Genomic DNA, 23,775 nt, shown 5'->3' on the forward strand with positions numbered 1-23,775 from the left:
CGTCCGCGTGTGGCTCCGCTACACCGAGCCCGTCCTGGCAACGCTGGGTCCTGGCTCAATGTGTCGCCGTCAATCACGAGGGGGGGGGGGGGGCGCCGGGGGTGGGGGGGGGCGTAACATTCATCTTCCTCACAGTCACGTCCCTTTTTCAGCCCCGACATTTGATGGAGGTTAAAACTGTTTTTCCGTTCTCCAGACGATGATGTGTGGATTTCGGGGAAACGTGAGACCTTGCGGAGTCTCTCAGGGCAGCGCTTTCGAAGAACAACAAAACAACGGAGAAAAGAGACTGGCCTCTTGAGCTACGGTAGAGGACAGTGACCAGAGGGGGAGGGATGGTCAAGGGGGAGTGAATGGAAGTCCCAGCTCCAGTTCACATCATCATTATCCCCTTTGGCTTAGGTGAAAAACTCCTAAACTATTAAACTCCACACTATCAAAAAAAGTTCCCCTCGAAGTCGTCCAATCCTGGGTCATTTTAATTTTGACCAGAGCCCTCTAGACCAGAGACCCCGCCCCCCCCCTCACCCCCTCACCCTCACACGGTGGTGGCCCTGCTGTGTTGGAGCGCCAGAGGCGAGTACTCCTTGATGCGGACGCACAGCTTGCCCCTCAGCCACGGGTTCTGGAGCTCCAGGGGACAGAAGTCGTCCTGTAGCCACTTCTCCCGGCCCTCCACCACCAGCACCAGGCCGAAGTGCTGCAGCTGCTCCTGGCCGTACGCGCCCTGCTCCTGGGCCCCGCCCCCCCCGCCGCCCAGGAGACGGCGGGACACGGCGTTCATCTCCTGCACCACCAGCTGCACCATATCTCGCGCCGACGTGACAGGCGTGACCCGCAGCTGGGGGAGGAGAGAGGGTGGGGGGGGGTAAAGAGAGAGAGGGGTGGCAGATGGAGGGGGGGGGGGAGGTAGAGAGAGAGGAGTGGGAATAAAAGGAAGGATAGGGAGAGAGAGAGAGAGGGAGGGAGGGGGAGAGAGAGAGAGAGAAGAGAGAGGGGGAGAGAAGCAGAGAGAGGGAGAGAGGGTGAGAGAGAAGGAGAGAGAGGGAGAGACAGGGAGGGGGAGAGAGGGAGAGAGAGGGAGAGAGAGAGAGAGAGAGGGGGAGAGAGGCAGAGAGAGGGAGAGAGGGTGAGAGAGAAGGAGAGAGAGGGAGAGACAGGGAGGGGGAGAGAGGGAGAGAGAGGCAGAGAGAGGGAGAGAGAGAGAGTTAGTAAAATCAGTACAGCAAATCTTGCAACTCGGAGTCTTGACACAGTGAGCAAACACTATGAAGGTCTTGGGTTTTATGGCGGGAGTTTGGGGGCTGTGCAAAACGTCAGCACGCTGTTGTTACAAAACCAATTTAGAAAGTTCCATTCCTCCCTCAAAACATGTCAGCCATGTTATGACAGGAGTATAATTGTACACATATAAACCGCAAAACGGTTTCGCTAAAGAAAAAGAAAAAAATGGAGGAACCCCGCTGAGAGCAGTTGCAGCTGCCCACCAGGGACCGGGGTTCTCACCCTGGTCTCTCCAGATCTGAATGGATCCCACAAGGGAGTGGCCTATTGGGCCGCCACTCTCGAAGGTGATTAGTCTAATTTCGGCGCAATGATCCACCGCTCTATAGCGCCCCCTTCTAGTGGGTCACTTGGACAGTAGGTCGGGTGTGATTGGCTACCAAATTATAAATGGGTTAAAATCAGAAATATTGATATTTTATTTTTTTAAAAGGAACCCCGCTGAGTTTCCTACCATACGTATGTTTCAAGATTTGAGATTCCTTTCATTTATCACATGTAATGTACAGAGTACAGTCACAGTGAAATGCTGCTGCCCGCTCCAAGATTACACTTGATACAGATAAACTCTAAAATACTAAATTTCCAAATTACAGGAAAATGGCGCGGGTACCTTGACGCTGGTGTCCTTGGGCAGGCCGGTGCGGTATTGTGGGTAGACGCGCAGCGTGGCATGCCAGCCCTTCCTGGCGGCGCCCGGGGAGGCCGACCACAGCTTCTGCGTGCCGCTATCCTCCGACAGGGTGCGGACGGGAGGTGGGCGCGCCGGGCACGGCTCGGCCGGGCAGCAGCGTTCCACCGAGGAGGGGCGGGGCCAGCGCCTGTGTGGAGGAGGGGCGGCGGCGTAGGAGCAGGGGTGACAGGAGGAGGAGGAGGAGGCGGGGAACTCCAGGCTGCTGGTGCGCACGCAGAAGGCCTGCCGCTTCTCTGTGATGCGCAGCAGCTCGATCTGCCGGCTGGGCAGGATGAAGTCGCTGTCGAAGAGCTCCGGCGCCCCTCCCCCGACTCCGCCCCTCCGCCTCTCCACGCCGCCGACTCCACTCCCCAGCCTCTCCCCGAGGCCACTGGGCTGGGGCTCGGCCGCCTGGAGGACGTCGGGGGTGGAGTCCCTCAGCACCCCCCCTCTGACGCCACCTTCGCCATGCAGGTAGCCATGGGGGTCCGGGAGGGCGGAGGAGGAGGAGGAGGAGAGCGGCGAGGGCGGCAGCAGGTCCAGCTCGCGGGGGCTCTGGGCGCGGCTGGAGTCATAGTCGCTGTCGGTGGTGAGGAAGACCTCGGACGAGCCCTCTTCATCAGACAGGCCGTGGAAGTCTGAGGGGTTGTAGACATTTGGGTGAGAACAGAACAGAGTAGATCTACTAGCTCTCTGTAACAGAGACATGTGTAGAACTAGGATCTTCTCCTGAGTAGATCTACTAGCTCTCTGTAACTGAGACATGTGTAGAACTAGGATCTTCTCCTGAGTAGATCTACTAGCTCTCTGTAACAGAGACATGTGTAGAACTAGGATCTTCTCCTGAGTAGATCTACTAGCTCTCTGTAACTGAGACATGTAGAGACAGGATCTTCCTCTGCCTCTAGGAACCATCTAGGACCAGACTGAACATACTTATATGTCCCCATCACTCATCTAATATACTTCATACCATACATGTATACCATACTATAAACACACTCTAACAGTAAAGGGTCAAGAGCAACACTGAAAAAATGTTTCTCATGCATGCTCTACTACTGGGCCAGGAGTCTCTCTTTCTCCTTCTCTCTCTCTGACTCTCAATTCAATTCAATTCAAATAACTTCATTGGCATGGTATACAGTACTACACACAGTAAATATTGCCTCTCTCTCTCTCTCTCTCTCTCCATCTCTCACCCAAGTGTTTGCGGCTGTGTTCTGGCGAGGGCATGGGCGAGGGCAGGTAGTCGGGCTGGGAGGAGGTGGAGGGAGGTTTATCCGGGACCACGTCCTGGGAGGGGTCGATGATCCAGGCCAGGGAGACGCCGCCACTGGGCTGCTTGTAGCGGGCGTACTGCAGGGCGTCCATGATCCACCGGGCCTCGCGCCACACTTCCTCCATTTGCTGCGAAGCACGGGGGGGGGCAGGGCAGGGTGGGGGGGGGACAAGGCCAAGTGAGACCACAGAGGTGCTTCTAGCCAGAAACCAGCTGGTTTACCGTTTCACTGTTGCGGAGGGGCACCATGATGTAATGTAACATTTTCAAGAAGTTGCCCTGGCCTCGGTCCACTCATACTGATGGTGATCAGTGGTTTTGGCATGAATGTGATTGCTAGAAGGATGCCAAAGACAGATTTTTCTTTCGAATGAGCATAATATTTGCAACAATTCCAGCGACTGTATCTACTCTACTCTGCAATGGATCTTTCATGATGGAATACACACACACACACACACACTCTCTCTCTCTCTCTCTCTCTCTCTCTCACACACACACACACAGACATACACACACATGTACACACTCTCGCTGTCACACCCTCTCTCTCTCTCTCTCTCTCTCTCTCTCTCTCTCTCTCTCTCTCTCTCTCTCTCTCTCTCTCTCTCTCTCTCTCTCTCTCTCTCCTACCTGCATGTGTTCCTGGACCTGCAGGTGTTTCTGCTTGGCGGCATTGAGCTCGGTCTCGGAGAAGGCCTCTCGGAGGTTCTGCTGTGACATGAGGGACTCCAGCTCCAGCAGGGCCGACACCCGGCAGTACTGGCCGATGAAGCCGGGCCAGTAGGTGTCAAAGTGGACTGGGGGAGGCAGAAACACAGGACAGTCCAGGTTACGTAGTGACTCTGACAGGAGCCACCACCCATGCCCTCTGGGCTTGGACTGGATCACCGGAGGAAAACGAAGGCTCTTTCACACTTCACACTAGCCTGTTATTCTCACCTCTGAGATTACGGGTGCATTGAAGGGATTACAGGTGAACTAAAACACAGTGATATCATAGTATGTCAGGTCCTTGCATTTTTTGTGCGGGGGGGGGGGGGGGGGTTCCCCGTATTTTGTCTGGGAGTTGAGATCTGGACTAAAGATCTCAGGTTGGGCGGTGTGATCTGGAATTAAGATCTCAGGTTGGGCGGTGTGATCTGGACTAAAGATCTCAGGTTGGGCGGTGTGATCTGGAATAAAGATCTCAGGTTGGGCGGTGTGATCTGGACTAAAGATCTCAGGTTGGGCGGTGTGATCTGGAATAAAGATCTCAGGTTGGGCGGTGTGATCTGGACTAAAGATCTCAGGTTGGGCGGTGTGATCTGGAATAAAGATCTCAGGTTGGGCGGTGTGATCTGGACTAAAGATCTCAGGTTGGGCGGTGTGATCTGGACTAAAGATCTCAGGTTGGGCGGTGTGATCTGGATTAAAGATCTCAGGTTGGGCGGTGTGATCTGGACTAAAGATCTCAGGTTGGGCGGTGTGATCTGGACTAAAGATCTCAGGTTGGGCGGTGTGATCTGGAATTAAGATCTCAGGTTGGGCGGTGTGATCTGGATTAAAGATCTCAGGTTGGGCGGTGTGATCTGGATTAAAGATCTCAGGTTGGGCGGTGTGATCTGGACTAATGGAGGTTCTGGTTCCAGTACTGACCCAGCTCGAAGATCTGCAGTGGCAGGGTGAGGAAGCCGGAGCGGGGGGAGTAGGGGTTGTTCTGTCCGGGGGCCGTGCACACGTCTTCGGAGGGGGGGAGCAGCAGCAGGAAAGACACCTTCTCCCCAAACTCCAACACTTCCTGGCTGTAGATACGGAAGTCCTGGACCTGGGACACACACAGTAGAATCAAATAGAATATAATACAACTCAATAGAATACAATACAGGTATTCAGTAAAAAATAGAAGTATAGAATAGAATTGTAGAATTGAACTACTGTGCACTGCCCGTCTATATACTGTAAAGTGCAATTGTAATTGTAATTATAAATTGTAATTAGGGCCCGAGCACTGGCGGTGCGAGGCCCTATTGGGCGGTGCGAGGCCCTATTGAAACTCGAAGGATTATTGGGGGCCAAGCAGCGCAGCTGCGCAGGCACCCATTAAGTTTGTACCGTTTCTCTTTCTTTATTCTTCTGCCATTGTAGTCTATGGCAGCCCATAGAAGCTTATGGTAGAAAGTTATGAAAAATGGCACACTCATTCGGGACAGTGCCCTGACCCTCCTCACCAAGTCTCATGTCCACACCTCACCCTCTCTAGCGCCACCAACGTGTCAAAGTTGGAGGTGCATTTATGCATGCAGCTTTTCTTCAGCAAGTCCAATTTTCAAACTTCAGGTGTCCTTCAATTCCTTGGCTCAAGCCGGATTCAACGCACTCTATGACGTCATTGTGGCCATCTTGGCTTCTCCGCCATTTTGAATGATGTGCAAAACCCTTAAAATGTATCTCCTCCTAGGAACTTTCACCAATTTGCATGAACATCGGTGGATGTCATCTATACACCAATGTCTACAAAGGATGTACAGGGATTTTTGATTATCCATTGTGTTCGCATGTGACAGCCAATCAAAATTGGCAGAAAAGCTGCAAAACAGGAACTGGGGTCATATCTCAGTAATGTTTTAATCTATCAAAACCACATTTGGCACACTCATTCGGGACATACCCATGACATCTGTCACCAAGCCTCATGTTGACATCTCGTGCACTCTAGCGCCACCAGCGTGTCAAAGTTGGAGTTGCGTTTATGCCAGTAACTTTTGAACTGTATGTCCAATCTTCAAAATTATGGTAACAATGGATTCCCTGGCTCATGCTGAGTTCAAAACACCCCATGGTGTCATTATTACTTCATTTGTTTGATTGCAGAATGAAAGGAACACTTTTTGTCTTCTGCACAATTTCCCCAGTTTCAGAGTGCTGAAAGGCGCATTTTGGAAAAAGTCACACATTTTCTAAACTGCCATCCCTCTTCCAATTCTCACAGCTCATACACATTTTATATATCAAAACGTTCACACGACTCTTGGGATTCATAAAATCAAAAAGGCTAAGCTCTTCGATGTATATTTTTCACTCTGTGACAGTTCGAATAATGACCCCCCCCCCTCCATTGAAATCAATGGAGCCACACTCTAGAAAATCTCTCTTCGCTCTAGAATCTCTAACTGTTTCTAACTCTTCACCTCTCCTACACTTCTGAAGACCGAAGGACATTTTATACATGGAAATGTTCGCGTGATTGTCTGGATTCTGAAGAAGTAAATAGTTGAGCTATGCTATGTATACTTTTCGCTGTGTGCCAATTTAAACAAAGACACCCCCCCCTCTCACTCTACCGAGAGGAAGCAACCCTACCAGGTGACATTAATTAAGGGCTCAGGACTCACTCTACCAAGAGGAAGCAGAAGCTGACATTATCCACTCAAATCTGCGACGCACTTTGTAAGATCCGTTGTGGCATAGCGGGTAGCGCGTCAGTCTCGCAAGCAGCGAGTTCAGGGTTCGATTCCCGTTCATCCAAAGTGCATTCTTATAATTATTGTAATATGCTGCTGTGGAAGTCAATGGCAGACAACAGAATCATTGTAGGTCGCTCCTGCCAGTTAAAAGTTGTGAAATTTGGCTCACAGACCAGGGACTCGTGTGCCTATTGTTTAGAGTAAGTAATATGTGTGTATTACAAATGTTTGCCATGTGGGGGAGGCATCTTACAGTACGGTACATCATATTCATGGGTTTTGTTGTAGAGACGATTATCCAGACAAGCACATACAGTAGAGACAATCACATAGACAAGCTCATACAGTAAAGATAATCACATAGACAATTGCATACAGTAGAGAAAATCAGACGGAAGCACATACAGTAGACAATCACAGACATACAGTACAGCAGAGAACATAACATACAATAGACACAATTACATAGACACAAGCACATACAGTACAGACAATCACATATAGTACAGTAATGCGCTCCTCTTGTGTAAAATGCAGCAGACGGAACTTGGTTGCGTATTGTTTGTCATGTTCATGGCCGTGTACAAATAGTCAAAGTGGGTAAAGGAAATGCAGTGAGTGGGTGTAGACTTCTGTGGAGTAGGGGAAGGTTTTGAAGATTCAATGGAGTCTAGTTTGTCTGAATGGGAAGGTGCAAGTGAAGAAGTGAAGAACACTGGCCAGACTCCTGTTTACCTTCATTGCTATCAGAAGGTAGGCCGTCTTTCGCTGGTGCAGCAAGAAATTCCACTCTAGGCTCCCATTTTGTAGTGTTCACTGACAACAACATTCTCGCAAACTTACAGGAGGTGAACCTGAGAAGCTTGGAGCAACAGTGGGCAGCCAGACTCTACAACTACCACTTCAACATCAAGTTCCAGCCTGACAAAACCAATGTTAATGCTGATGCCCTATCTCGTGTACCTGTGGATGGAGGAGAGGATGGTGAAGAGGAGGAGATCCTGGCCCTGAAGACTTTTCTCACCGGGGTGGAAAACCCATGCCCAGAAATGCTTAACTCTCCTGTCCAAGTTGACCTAGAAGAAGTGCAGCTGGGCCGAACCCCCTGGAGAATGGAAGGACGCCCAGCAAAAAAGATGACATGATTCGCCACATGCTGTTATCCTTGCAGACAGGGAAACCGCCCAGTGCAACAGAAAGGATCGCCCTGCAACGTGACACTCGGCAGATCCTCAAGGAGAGATAGAGGCTGACTCTGAGGGAGGGAGTCTTGCATCAGTGTGTGAGGGACCCCAACACCGCAAACTCCATCTTTCAGCTGGTCCTCCCTACAGCCTTGAAAGAGAAGGTGTGGCAGAATTTCCACGAACGGGCTGGCCACACGGGTGTGGGAAAGACTTTAGCTCTCATCCGCTGCCCACGAGTGTTGAGTATTAGACCAGCCTACTTTTCTTGTTTTATTGAGCTGAATGATTTTCATAGTTTGCAGTGGTTGAAGTTTACAGTGGTTATAACGTTTGCTGTGTTTACCAAGTCTGCAGTGTAGTTGCAGTCTGACAAACATATCTCTAAAGCCTTCAAAACATCAGTCGTATTTGCTTCATCTTTTGCGTGGTCAGCTTGGCCCCCACAACGCTGCTTGCAGCTTTAATTGGGGGCCAAGCAGCGCAGCTGCGCAGGCACCCATTAAGTTTCTACCTTTTCTCTTTCTTCTTTCTTTATTATTCCTCTGCCATTGTAGTCTATGGCAGCCCATAGAAGCTTATGGTAGAAAGTTATGAAAAATGGCACACTCATTCGGGACAGTGCCCTGACCCTCCTCACCAAGTCTCATGTCCACACCTCACCCTCTCTAGCGCCACCAACGTGTCAAAGTTGGAGGTGCATTTATGCATGCAGCTTTTCTTCAGCAAGTCCAATTTTCAAACTTCAGGTGTCCTTCAATTCCTTGGCTCAAGCCGGATTCAACGCACTCTAAGACGTCATTGTGGCCATCTTGGCTCCTCCGCCATTTTGAATGATGTGCAAAACCCTTAAAATGTATCTCCTCCTAGGAACTTTCACCAATCTGCACGGACATCGGTGGATGTCTTCTATACACCAATGTCTACAAAGGATGTACAGGGATTTTTGATTATCCATTGCGTTCGCTCGTGACAGCCAATCAAAATTGGCAGAAAAGCTGCAAAACAGGAACAGGGATCATATCTCAGTAATGTTTTAATCCATCAAAACCACATTTGGCACACTCATCCGGGACATATCCATGACATCTGTCACCAAGCCTCATGTTGACATCTAGGGCACTCTAGCGCCACCAGCGTGTCAAAGTTGGAGTTGCGTTTATGCCAGTAACTTTTGAACTGTATGTCTAATCTTCAAAATTATGGTAGCAATGGATTCCCTGGCTCATGCTGAGTTCAAAACACCCCATGGTTTCATTATTACTTCATTTGTTTGATTGCAGAATGAAAGGAACACTTTTTGTCTTCTGCACAATTTCACCAGTTTCAGAGTGGTGAAAGGCGCATTTTGGAAAAAGTCACACATTTTCTAAACTGCCATCCCTCTTCCAATTCTCACAGCTCATACACATTTTATATATCAAAACGTTCACACGACTCTTGGGATTCATAAAATCAAAAAAGCTAAGCTCTTCGATGTATATTTTTCACTCTGTGACAGTTCGAATAATGACCCCCCCCCTCCATTGAAATCAATGGAGCCACACTCTAGAAAATCTCTCTTCGCTCTAGAATCTCTAACTGTTTCTAACTCTTCACCTCTCCTACACTTCTGAAAACCGAAGGACATTTTATACATGGAAATGTTCGCGTGATTGTCTGGATTCTGAAGAAGTAAATAGTTGAGCTATGCTATGTATACTTTTCGCTGTGTGCCAATTTAAACAAAGACACCCCCCCCTCTCACTCTACCGAGAGGAAGCAAGCCTACCAGGTGACATTAATTAAGTGCTCAGGACTCACTCTACCAAGAGGAAGCAGAAGCTGACATTATCCACTCAAATCTGCGACGCATTTTGTAAGATCCGTCGTGGCATAGCGGGTAGCGCGTCAGTCTCGCAAGCAGCGAGTTCAGGGTTCGATTCCCGTTCATCCAAAGTGCATTCTTATAATTATTGTAATTATGCTGCTGTGGAAGTCAATGGCAGACAACAGAATCATTGTCGGTCGCTCCTGCCAGTTAAAAGTTGTGAAATTTGGCTCACAGACCAGGGACTCGTGTGCCTATTGTTTAGAGTAAGTAATATGTGTGTATTACAAATGTTTGCCATGTGGGGGAGGCATCTTACAGTACGGTACATCATATTCATGGGTTTTGTTGTAGAGACGATTATCCAGACAAGCACATACAGTAGAGACAATCACATAGACAAGCTCATACAGTAAAGATAATCACATAGACAATTGCATACAGTAGAGAAAATCAGACGGAAGCACATACAGTAGACAATCACAGACATACAGTACAGCAGAGAACATAACATACAATAGACACAATTACATAGACACAAGCACATACAGTACAGACAATCACATATAGTACAATAATGCGCTCCTCTTGTGTAAAATGCAGCAGACGGAACTTGGTTGCGTATTGTTTGCCATGTTCATGGCCGTGTACAAATAGTCAAAGTGGGTAAAGGAAATGCAGTGAGTGGGTGTAGACTTCTGTGGAGTAGGGGAAGGTTTTGAAGATTCAATGGAGTCTAGTTTGTCTGAATGGGAAGGTACAAGTGAAGAAGTGAAGAACACTGGCCAGACTCCTGTTTACCTTCATTGCTATCAGAAGGTAGGCCGTCTTTCGCTGGTGCAGCAAGAAATTCCACTCTAGGCTCCCATTTTGTAGTGTTCACTGACAACAACATTCTCGCAAACTTACAGGAGGTGAACCTGAGAAGCTTGGAGCAACAGTGGGCAGCCAGACTCTACAACTACCACTTCAACATCAAGTTCCAGCCTGACAAAACCAATGTTAATGCTGATGCCCTATCTCGTGTACCTGTGGATGGAGGAGAGGATGGTGAAGAGGAGGAGATCCTGGCCCTGAAGACTTTTCTCACCGGGGTGGAAAACCCATGCCCAGAAATGCTTAACTCTCCTGTCCAAGTTGACCTAGAAGAAGTGCAGCTGGGCCGAACCCCCTGGAGAATGGAAGGACGCCCAGCAAAAAAGATGACATGATTCGCCACATGCTGTTATCCTTGCAGACAGGGAAACCGCCCAGTGCAACAGAAAGGATCGCCCTGCAACGTGACACTCGGCAGATCCTCAAGGAGAGATAGAGGCTGACTCTGAGGGAGGGAGTCTTGCATCAGTGTGTGAGGGACCCCAACACCGCAAACTCCATCTTTCAGCTGGTCCTCCCTACAGCCTTGAAAGAGAAGGTGTGGCAGAATTTCCACGAACGGGCTGGCCACACGGGTGTGGGAAAGACTTTAGCTCTCATCCGCTGCCCACGAGTGTTGAGTATTAGACCAGCCTACTTTTCTTGTTTTATTGAGCTGAATGATTTTCATAGTTTGCAGTGGTTGAAGTTTACAGTGGTTATAACGTTTGCTGTGTTTACCAAGTCTGCAGTGTAGTTGCAGTCTGACAAACATATCTCTAAAGCCTTCAAAACATCAGTCGTATTTGCTTCATCTTTTGCGTGGTCAGCTTGGCCCCCACAACGCTGCTTGCAGCTTTAATTAGGGCCCGAGCACTGGCGGTGCGAGGCCCTATTGAAACTCGAAGGATTATTAGGGCCCGAGCACTGGCGGTGCGAGGCCCTATTGAAACTCGAAGGATTATTATTATTCTCCTTATTCTCCTTCTTCTCCTTCTTCTTCCGAAACAAATGCCTTTTTGGCGGCCTAAACATCAATGAAAACGGATGAAACTTTGCAGATACATCAGTCCCGGTGAAAATCGGATATATCATTGGTGACGGAAATGGGCGTGGCAAAACGGCTCAAGAGCGCCCCCTGGAAAGTTTAAAATGGCGAGCCCCACCTTTCAGTTTGATGTAGGCGAACGAAATTCGGTGGGCATATGTATTTCATCGAGCCACACTTAAATGTCTCTTGGAGCTATACCCAACATGCAACAGGAAGTCCGCCATTTTGCTCTTAATGTGCCATTTTGTCCTTGTTTTGACCATTTCCATGCCTCGTACTTTGACGAACTCCTCCTACAGATTTCATCCGATCAACTTCATATCGGGTCAGCTTCATCTTAAGACCTTTGTGATCAAAAGTTATCAAGAAAATTGAGTTTTCACCAAACACCCTTGCCGTGGCGCCCTGCCAAAGTTTGACATTTCGCCATAAAACACGAAGTCCTCATAACTCCTCCATACATTATCCAATTTGTCCGATATATCTCACGCTTCATGACGGTTCTGTCCTGAACACATCTATGTGTCAGTATTGCGTCATACTTATAGCGCCACCTATTGGTGAAACAGGAAGTCCTCATAACTCCTCCATACATTATCCAATTTGTCCGATATATCTCACGCTTCATGACGGTTCTGTCCTGAACACATCTATGTGTCAGTATTGAGTCATACTTATAGCGCCACCTATTGGTGAAACAGGAAGTCCTCATAACTCCTCCATACATTATCCAATTTGTCCGATATATCTCACGCTTCATGACGGTTCTGTCCTGAACACATCTATGTGTCAGTATTGCGTCATACTTATAGCGCCACCTATTGGTGAAACAGGAAGTCCTCATAACTCCTCCATACATTATCCAATTTGTCCGATATATCTCACGCTTCATGACGGTTCTGTCCTGAACACATCTATGTGTCAGTATTGCGTCATACTTATAGCGCCACCTATTGGTGAAACAGGAAGTCCTCATAACTCCTCCATACATTATCCAATTTGTCCGATATATCTCACGCTTCATGACGGTTCTGTCCTGAACACATCTATGTGTCAGTATTGCGTCATACTTATAGCGCCACCTATTGGTGAAACAGGAAGTCCTCATAACTCCTCCATACATTATCCAATTTGTCCGATATATCTCACGCTTCATGACGGTTCTGTCCTGAACACATCTATGTTTCAGTATTGCGTCATACTTATAGCGCCACCTATTGGCGAAACAGGAAGTCCTCATAACTCCTCCATACATTATCCAATTTGTCAGATATAGCTCACGCTTCATGACGGTTCTGTCCTGAACACATCTATGTTTCAGTATTGCGTCATACTTATAGCGCCACCTATTGGTGAAACAGGAAGTCCTCATAACTCCTCCATACATTATCCAATTTGTCCGATATAGCTCACGCTTCATGACGGTTCTGTCCTGAACACATCTATGTGTCAGTATTGCGTCATACGTATAGCGCCACCTATTGGTGAAACAGGAAGTCCTCATAACTCCTGCATACATCATCCGATTTGCACCAAATTGCTGACGCTTCATGAAGGTGGCCTTCTGAACCCATCTATGTGTCGGTATTGAGTCACACTTACAGCGCCACCTACTGGTGAAACAGGAAGTCCTCATAACTCCTACATACGTTATCCGATTTACTCAACATTTCTCACGCTTCATCAAGGTACCGTCCTGAACACATCTATGCTTCGGTATTGAGTCACGCCTAGAGCGCCACCTACTGGTGACAGGAAGTTTCTCTCAGTACTGCACACCGAAATAGCACAGCCTTTAACGGCGCAGCACCCCGACACGCATGGGGTGCGAGGGCCCGCTCACTGCTGCTCGCAGCCCTAGTTATTATTAGGGCCCGAGCACTGGCGGTGCGAGGCCCTATTGAAACTCGAAGGATTATTATTCTCCTTCTCCTTTACTCCAAACAAATGCCTTTTAGGCGGCCTGAACATCGATGAAAACGGATGAAACTTTGCAGATACGTCAGTCCCGGTGAAAAATTTGATAATTCATGGGTGACGGAAATGGGCGTGGCAAAACGGCTCAAGAGCGCCCCCTGGAAAGTTTAAAATGGCGAGCCCCACCTTTCAGTTTGATGTAGGCTAACGAAATTCGGTGGGCATATGTATTTCATCGAGCCACACTTAAATGTCTCTTGGAGCTATACCCAACATGCAACAGGAAGTCCGCCATTTTGCTCTTAATGTGCCATTTTGTCCTTGTTTTGACCATTTCCATGCCTCGTACTTCGACGAACTCCTCCTACAGATTTCATCCGATCAACTTCATATCGGGTCAGCTTCATCTTAAGACCTTTGTGATCAAAAGTTATCAAAAAAATTGAGTTTTCACCAAACACCCTTGCCGTGGCGCCCCGCCAAAGTTTGACATTTCGCCATAAAACACGAAGTCCTCATAACTCCTCCATACATTATCCAATTTGTCCAATATATCTCACGCTTCATGACGGTTCTGTCCTGAACACATCTATGTGTCAGTATTGCGTCATACTTATAGCGCCACCTATTGGTGAAACAGGAAGTCCTCATAACTCCTCCATACATTATCCGATTTGTCCGATATGTCTCACGCTTCATGACAGTTCTGTCATGAACACATCTATGTGTCAGTATTGCGTCATACTTATAGCGCCACCTATTGGTGAAAAAGGAAGTCCTCATAACTCCTCCATACATTATCCAATTTGTCCGATATAGCTCACGCTTCATGACGGTTCTGTCCTGAACACATCTATGTGTCAGTATTGCGTCATACTTATAGCGCCACCTATTGGTGAAACAGGAAGTCCTCATAACTCCTCCATACATTATCCAATTTGTCCGATATATCTCACGCTTCATGACGGTTCTGTCCTGAACACATCTATGTGTCAGTATTGCGTCATACTTATAGCGCCACCTATTGGTGAAACAGGAAGTCCTCATAACTCCTACATACATTATCCAATTTGTCCGATATATCTCACGCTTCATGACGGTTCTGTCCTGAACACATCTATGTGTCAGTATTGCGTCATACTTATAGCGCCACCTATTGGTGAAACAGGAAGTCCTCATAACTCCTACATACATTATCCAATTTGTCCGATATATCTCACGCTTCATGACGGTTCTGTCCTGAACACATCTATGTGTCAGTATTGCGTCATACTTATAGCGCCACCTATTGGTGAAACAGGAAGTCCTCATAACTCCTACATACATTATCCAATTTGTCCGATATATCTCACGCTTCATGACGGTTCTGTCCTGAACACATCTATGTGTCAGTATTGCGTCATACTTATAGCGCCACCTATTGGTGAAACAGGAAGTCCTCATAACTCCTCCATACATTATCCAATTTGTCCGATATATCTCACGCTTCATGACGGTTCTGTCCTGAACACATCTATGTGTCAGTATTGCGTCATACTTATAGCGCCACCTATTGGTGAAACAGGAAGTCCTCATAACTCCTACATACATTATCCAATTTGTCCGATATATCTCACGCTTCATGACGGTTCTGTCCTGAACACATCTATGTGTCAGTATTGCGTCATACTTATAGCGCCACCTATTGGTGAAACAGGAAGTCCTCATAACTCCTCCATACATTATCCAATTTGTCCGATATATCTCACGCTTCATGACGGTTCTGTCCTGAACACATCTATGTGTCAGTATTGCGTCATACTTATAGCGCCACCTATTGGTGAAACAGGAAGTCCTCATAACTCCTCCATACATTATCCAATTTGTCCGATATATCTCACGCTTCATGACGGTTCTGTCCTGAACACATCTATGTGTCAGTATTGCGTCATACTTATAGCGCCACCTATTGGTGAAACAGGAAGTCCTCATAACTCCTCCATACATTATCCAATTTGTCCGATATATCTCACGCTTCATGACGGTTCTGTCCTGAACACATCTATGTGTCAGTATTGCGTCATACTTATAGCGCCACCTATTGGTGAAACAGGAAGTCCTCATAACTCCTCCATACATTATCCAATTTGTCCGATATATCTCACGCTTCATGACGGTTCTGTCCTGAACACATCTATGTGTCAGTATTGCATCATACTTATAGCGCCACCTATTGGTGAAACAGGAATTCCTCATAACTCCTGCATACATCATCCGATTTGCACCAAATTACTGACGCTTCATGAAGGTCACCTTCTGAACACATCTATGCATCGGTATTGAGTCACACTTACAGCGCCACCTACTGGTGAAACAGGAAGTACTCATAACTCCTACATATGTTATCCGATTTACTCAAAATTGCTCATGCTTGATGAAGGTCTCATCTTCAACACTTCTGTAAGTCAGTATTGCGTCATTCCTACAGCGCCGCCTGCTGGTGAAACAGGAAGTCCTCATAACTCCTACATATGTTATCCGATTTACACCACATTGCTCACGCTTGATGAAGGTCGCGTCCTGAACACATCTGTGGTTAGTATTGAGTCCTACTTATAGCGCCGCCTACAGGTCAAGCAGGAAGTCATCATAACTCCTACATACATTGTCCAATTTACTCAACATTTCTCACGCTTCATCAAGGTACCGTCCTGAACACATCTATGCATCGGTATTGAGTCACGCTTAGAGCGCCACCTACTGGTTACAGGAAGTTTCTCTCAGTACCGGACACCGAAATAGCACAGCCTCTAACGGCGCCACACCCCGACACGCGTGGGGTGCGAGGGCCCGCTCAATGCTGCTCGCAGCCCTAGTTATTCTTCTTCTCCTTCTTCTCCTTCTTCTTCTCCCCAAACAAATGCCTTTTTGGCGGCCTTAACATCGATGAAAACGGATGAAACTTTGCACATACGTCAGTCCCGGTAAAAAATTTGATAATTCATGGGTGACGGAAATGGGCGTGGCAAAACGGCTCAAGTGCGCCCCCTGGAAAATTTAAAATGGCGAGCCCCACCTTTCAGTTTGATGTAGTCGAACGAAATTCGGTGGGCATATGTAGTTCATCGAGACACACTAAAATGTCTCTTGGAGCTATACCCAACATGCAACAGGAAGTCCGCCATCTTGCTTTTAATGTGCCATTTTGTCCTTGTTTTGACCATTTCCATGCCTCGTACTTCAACGAACTCCTCCTACAGATTTCATCCGATCAACTTCATATCGGGTCGGCTTCATCTTAAGACCTTTGTGATCAAAAGTTATCAAAAAAATTGAGTTTTCACCACACACCCTTGCCGTGGCGCCCTGCCAAAGTTTGACATTTCGCCATAAAACACGAAGTCCTCATAACTCCTACATACATTATCCAATTTGTCCGATATATCTCATGCTTCATGACGGTTCTGTCCTGTACACATCTATGTTTCAGTATTGCATCATACTTATAGCGCCACCTATTGGTGAAACAGGAAGTCCTCATAACTCCTACATACATTATCCAATTCGTCCGATATATCTCACGCTTCATGAAGGTTCTGTCCTGAACACATCTATGTGTCAGTATTGCGTCATACTTATAGCGCCACCTATTGGTGAAACAGGAAGTCCTCATAACTCCTACATACATTATCCAATTCGTCCGATATATTTCACGCTTCATCAAGGTACTGTCCTGAACACATCTATGCGTCGGTATTGAGTCACGCTTAGAGCGCCACCTACTGGTGACAGGAAGTTTCTGTCAGTACTGGACACCGAAATAGCACACCCTTTAACGGCGCCACACCCCGACCCGCGTGGGGTGCGAGGGCCCGCTCACTGCTGCTCGCAGCACTAGTTATTATTAGGGCCCGAGCACTGGCGGTGCGAGGCCCTATTGTATTTCGAAGGATTATTATTATTCTTGTTCTTCTCCCCAAACAAATGCCTTTTTGGCGGCCTAAACATCGATGAAAACGGATGAAACTTTGCAGATACGTCAGTCCCGGTGAAAAATTTGATAATTCATGGGTGCCGGAAATAGGCGTGGCAAAACGGCTCAAGAGCGCCCCCTGGAAAATTTAAAATGGCGAGCCCCACCTTTCAGTTTGATGTAGGCGAACGAAATTCGGAGGGCATATGTATTTCATCGAGCCACACTTAAATGTCTCTTGGAGCTATACCCAACATGCAACAGGAAGTCCGCCATTTTGCTCTTAATGTGCCATTTTGTCCTTGTTTTGACCATTTCCATGCCTCGTACTTCGACGAACTCCTCCTACAGATTTCATCCGATCAACTTCATATCGGGTCAGCTTCATCTTAAGACCTTTGTGATCAAAAGTTATCAAAAAAATTGAGTTTTCACCAAACACCCTTGCCGTGGCGCCCCGCCAAAGTTTGACATTTCGCCATAAAACACGATGTCCTCATAACTCCTCCATACATTATCGGATTTGTCCGATATATCTCACGCTTCATGACGGTTCTGTCCTGAACACATCTATGTGTCAGTATTGCGTCATACTTATAGCGCCACCTATTGGTGAAACAGTACGTCCTCATAACTCCTCCATACATTATCCGATTTGTCCGATATGTCTCACGCTTCATGACAGTTCTGTCCTGAACACATCTATATGTCAGTATTGCGTCATACTTATAGCGTCACCTATTGGTGAAACAGTACGTCCTCATAACTCCTCCATACATTATCCAATTTGTCCGATATATCTAACGCTTCATGACAGTTCTGTCCTGAACACATCTATGTGTCAGTATTGCGTCATACTTATAGCGCCACCTATTGGTGAAACAGTACGTCCTCATAACTCCTCCATACATTATCCGATTTGTCCGATATGTCTCACGCTTCATGACAGTTCTGTCCTGAACACATCTATGTGTCAGTATTGCGTCATACTTATAGCGCCACCTATTGGTGAAACAGTACGTCCTCATAACTCCTACATACATTATCCGATTTGCACCAAATTGCTGATGCTTCATGAAGGTCGCATTCTGAACACATCTATGCTTCGGTATTGAGTCACACTTACAGCGCCACCTACTGGTGAAACAGGAAGTACTCATAACTCCTACATACGTTATCCGATTTACTCCAAATTGCTCAAGCTTGATGAAGGTCGCATCCTGAACACATCTGTGCGTCAGCAGTGAGTCATACTTATAGCGCCGCCTACAGGTCAAGCAGGAAGTCCTCATAACTCCTACATACATTATCCGATTTGCACCAAATTGCTGACGCTTCATGAAGGTCACCTTCTGAACACATCTATGCGTCGGTATTGAGTCACACTTACAGCGCCACCTACTGGTGAAACAGGAAGTACTCATAACCCCTCCATACATTATCCAATTTGTCTGATATATCTCACGCTTCATGACGGTTCTGTCCTGAACACATCTATGTGTCAGTATTGCGTCATACTTATAGCGCCACCTATTGGTGAAACAGGAAGTCCTCATAACTCCTACATACATTATCCAATTTGTCCGATATATCTCACGCTTCATGACGGTTCTGTCCTGAACACATCTTTGTGTCAGTATTGCATCATACTTATAGCGCCACCTATTGGTGAAACAGGAAGTCCTCATAACTCCTACATACATTATCCGATTTGTCCGATATATCTCACGCTTCATGACGGTTCTGTCCTGAACACATCTTTGTGTCAGTATTGCGTCATACTTATAGCGCCACCTTTTGGTGAAACAGGAAGTCCTCATAACTCCTACATACTTTATCCGATTTGCGCCAATTTGCTGACGATTCATGAAAGTCGCATTCTGAACACATCTATGCGTCGGTATTGAGTCACACTTACAGCGCCACCTACTGGTGAAACAGGAAGTACTCATAACTCCTCCATACATTATCCGATTTGTCCGATATGTCTCACGCTTCATGACGGTTCTGTCCTGAACACATCTATGTGTCAGTGTTGCGTCATACTTATAGCGCCACCTATTGGTGAAACAGGAAGTCCTCATAACTCCTCCATACATTATCCAATTTGTCCGATATATCTCACGCTTCATGACGGTTCTGTCCTGAACACATCTATGTGTCAGTATTGCGTCATACTTATAGCGCCACCTATTGGTGAAACAGGAAGTCCTCATAACTCCTCCATACATTATCCAATTCGTCCGATATATCTCACGCTTCATGACGGTTCTGTCCTGAACACATCTATGTGTCAGTATTGCGTCATACTTATAGCGCCACCTATTGGTGAAACAGGAAGTCCTCATAACTCCTCCATACATTATCCAATTTGTCCGATATATCTCACGCTTCATGACGGTTCTGTCCTGAACACATCTATGTGTCAGTATTGCGTCATACTTATAGCGCCACCTATTGGTGAAACAGGAAGTCCTCATAACTCCTCCATACATTATCCAATTTGTCCGATATATCTCACGCTTCATGACGGTTCTGTCCTGAACACATCTATGTGTCAGTATTGCGTCATACTTATAGCGCCACCTATTGGTGAAACAGGAAGTCCTCATTACTCCTCCATACATTATCCAATTTGTCCGATATATCTCACGCTTCATGACCGTTCTGTCCTGAACACATCTATGTTTCAGTATTGCGTCATACTTATAGCGCCACCTATTGGTGAAACAGGAAGTCCTCATAACTCCTACATACATTATCCAATTTGTCCGATATAGCTCACGCTTCATGACGGTTCTGTCCTGAACACATCTATGTGTCAGTATTGCGTCATACGTATAGCGCCACCTATTGGTGAAACAGGAAGTCCTCATAACTCCTGCATACATCATCCGACTTGCAACAAATTGCTGACGCTTCATGAAGGTGGTCTTCTGAACCCATCTATGTGTCGGTATTGAGTCACACTTACAGCGCCACCTACTGGTGAAACAGGAAGTCCTCATAACTCCTACATACGTTATCCGATTAACTCAACATTTCTCACGCTTCATCAAGGTACCGTCCTGAACACATCTATGCTTCGGTATTGATTCACGCCTAGAGCGCCACCTACTGGTGACAGGAAGTTTCTCTCAGTACTGCACACCGAAATAGCACAGCCTTTAACGGCGCAGCACCCCGACACGCGTGGGGTGCGAGGGCCCGCTCACTGCTGCTCGCAGCACTAGTTATTCTTCTCCTTCTCCTTTACTCCAAACAAATGCCTTTTAGGCGGCCTGAACATCGATGAAAACGGATGAAACTTTGCAGATACGTCAGTCCCGGTGAAAAATTTGATAATTCATGGGTGACGGAAATGGGCGTGGCAAAACGGCTCAAGAGCGCCCCCTGGAAAGTTTAAAATGGCGAGCCCCACCTTTCAGTTTGATGTAGGCTAACGAAATTCGGTGGGCATATGTATTTCATCGAGCCACACTTAAATGTCTCTTGGAGCTATACCCAACATGCAACAGGAAGTCCGCCATTTTGCTCTTAATGTGCCATTTTGTCCTTGTTTTGACCATTTCCATGCCTCGTACTTCGACGAACTCCTCCTACAGATTTCATCCGATCAACTTCATATCGGGTCAGCTTCATCTTAAGACCTTTGTGATCAAAAGTTATCAAAAAAATTGAGTTTTCACCAAACACCCTTGCCGTGGCGCCCTGCCAAAGTTTGACATTTCGCCATAAAACACGAAGTCCTCATAACTCCTCCATACATTATCCAATTTGTCCGATATATCTCACGCTTCATGACGGTTCTGTCCTGAACACATCTATGTGTCAGTATTGCGTCATACTTATAGCGCCACCTATTGGTGAAACAGGAAGTCCTCATAACTCCTCCATACATTATCCAATTTGTCCGATATATCTCACGCTTCATGACGGTTCTGTCCTGAACACATCTATGTGTCAGTATTGCGTCATACGTATAGCGCCACCTATTGGTGAAACAGGAAGTCCTCATAACTCCTCCATACATTATCCAATTTGTCCGATATATCTCACGCTTCATGACGGTTCTGTCCTGAACACATCTATGTTTCAGTATTGCGTCATACTTATAGCGCCACCTATTGGTGAAACAGGAAGTCCTCATAACTCCTCCATACATTATCCAATTTGTCCGATATAGCTCACGCTTCATGACGGTTCTGTCCTGAACACATCTATGTGTCAGTATTGCGTCATACGAATAGCGCCACCTATTGGTGAAACAGGAAGTCCTCATAACTCCTGCATACATCATCCAATTTGTACCAAATTGCTGACGCCTCATGAAGGTGGCCTTCTGAACCCATCTATGTGTCGGTATTGAGTCACACTTACAGCGCCACCTACTGGTGAAACAGGAAGTCCTCATAACTCCTACATACGTTATCTGATTTACTCAACATTTCTCACGCTTCATCAAGGTACCGTCCTGAACATATCTATGCTTCGGTATTGAGTCACGCCTAGAGCGCCACCTACTGGTGACAGGAAGTTTCTCTCAATACTGCACACCGAAATAGCACAGCCTTTAACGGCGCAGCACCCCGACACGCGTGGGGTGCGAGGGCCCGCTCACTGCTGCTCGCAGCCCTAGTTGTGATTGTAATTATTCAGTAGGGGTGTGAACATCATTAGGAACACATTTATTCTTCATTTGAAGCAATCAAGCAGAGCTCTCACCTGGCTGACCGGGATGTTGATGTGGGCCATCAGGTCCTTGGCAGCGCTGCGGAGGTCCTGTAGGAGGAGGTGTGGAGCGCTCTGGACGTCCTGGTCCATTTCCAGAGACTCCTCTAGAGAGCTGAGGGCCTGCAGCCACTGCCACTCCTCCCTAAGACGACACCACGTGAACAAACACAAAAAAACATGAACAACTCCCCCCCCATCTTCCACGGGAGCTAACCAGCTGAGGTGGCGACGGCTCCCCCTGACCTGGACACGTTGCAGTTGTCTCGGATCTTGGCGTGGCACAGCACGTTGGGCAGCTTCTGGGGCACCAGGGCCCGGATCTGATCCACGGAGCTGCAGAGCTTCAGGTAGCCCAGGTACAGGCCGGGGGACAGCAGCTTTCTGCTCCGTCTGTGGTACGCCAGTTTCTCCTGGAACCGCCCGAGTGCAAACATGAGCGAACATGACGTGAGTGGTTAGGGTTAGGGTTAGCTCTGACATGAGCAGCTCGATTCAAGCTGTTGTTGACAATAATGCCCTTCCATTGACATCGCTCGGCTGGATTCTTATTCTATTTTGAAGTTGTTGTTCCTTTTGAGGGTTGGATTGCTGCAGTCTGTGGTGTTTCTGGAGTCAAAGTTATTACCACAAATTGACCATGTAGTGCATTTATTATGTTCTTACCATATACTTTGTTCCTTTTTGGCCACTGAACATGATTTGATGTTGTGCAACAGAAATATTTCAATGGAATTAAAATGGCGGTTCATACTGAGGCTCCGACCATTGTTTTGGACTGAGGGACCCAAACCATCATGCAGCACAGGCAAAACAATATCAACAATGGCTCCAGTTCCCCCTGCTCCACAAAAAACACAAATGGACTCTGATTATCTACAGAACAAAAGCAGGAGCTTAAACTCTGTTAGCGATGCACTGACAATAGCTAGATTAGCGTCTGTGGCTACACAAGGACGGGGATGAGCCTGAAAGACAGTAGAATCCTCTTGATTGCCATGGGTGAATGGCGTCGGAGGGATGTTGAAGTAAGATGATTTCAGCGGTTGTTAGAGTATCTGGGCCCCAGGAGACCGGATGTCTGGCATTTGACTCGACTGGGCTAGGTGGGTAGAGTACTCGCATGGAAGTGGCATTTGGGGAAGCTGGTTCCCACAACCACAAACCACACAAAAGATGATGATGTGTGTGAGGATTGAAAACCACAATGAAAGAATGATAAATGAATGGTAAATGGACTGCACTTATATAGCACTTTTCCACCTTAGCGGCACTCAAAACGCTTTACAATGGCCTCTCATTCACCCATTCACACACACACACACCAATGGCGGTAGCTGCCATGCAAGGTGCTAACCTGCCCATTGGGAGCAATTTGGGGTTAGGTGTCTTGCTCAAGGACACTCCGACATGTGGACAGTCGGAGCTGGGATTCAAACCACTGACCCTTCGATCATTGAACGACACACGCTACCAACTGAGCTACATTTGAGTTACAGAACAATACTTTCACAAGTCAAAAGCTGGCCTTGGCCTACAGTATTATTATGTCCCCCCTAACAATCCTTATGTAACACTGTTGTAGATGTG

At 47.0% G+C, this 23,775-nt stretch overlaps 1 protein-coding gene across 1 annotated transcript in view; it reads right to left on the reverse strand.

The window, feature by feature from the left end:
• Positions 1-538: 538 nt before the first annotated feature.
• ankfn1b (ankyrin repeat and fibronectin type III domain containing 1b) overlaps positions 539-23,775 on the reverse strand; it is a gene marked incomplete at both ends in the record, with an annotated part of 96,828 nt that continues 73,591 nt past the window's right edge. Inside the window, 7 exons of the mRNA XM_084456021.1 lie at positions 539-841; positions 1,898-2,595; positions 3,160-3,367; positions 3,873-4,039; positions 4,878-5,046; positions 22,180-22,330; positions 22,432-22,598. Of these exons, the coding sequence (XP_084312147.1) occupies positions 539-841; positions 1,898-2,595; positions 3,160-3,367; positions 3,873-4,039; positions 4,878-5,046; positions 22,180-22,330; positions 22,432-22,598 (1,863 nt within the window). The remainder of the gene's footprint in view (positions 842-1,897; positions 2,596-3,159; positions 3,368-3,872; positions 4,040-4,877; positions 5,047-22,179; positions 22,331-22,431; positions 22,599-23,775) is intronic.

Source organism: Borostomias antarcticus (assembly GCF_949987555.1).
Source record: "Borostomias antarcticus genome assembly, chromosome: 22".
Taxonomy (NCBI): domain Eukaryota; kingdom Metazoa; phylum Chordata; class Actinopteri; order Stomiiformes; family Stomiidae; genus Borostomias; species Borostomias antarcticus.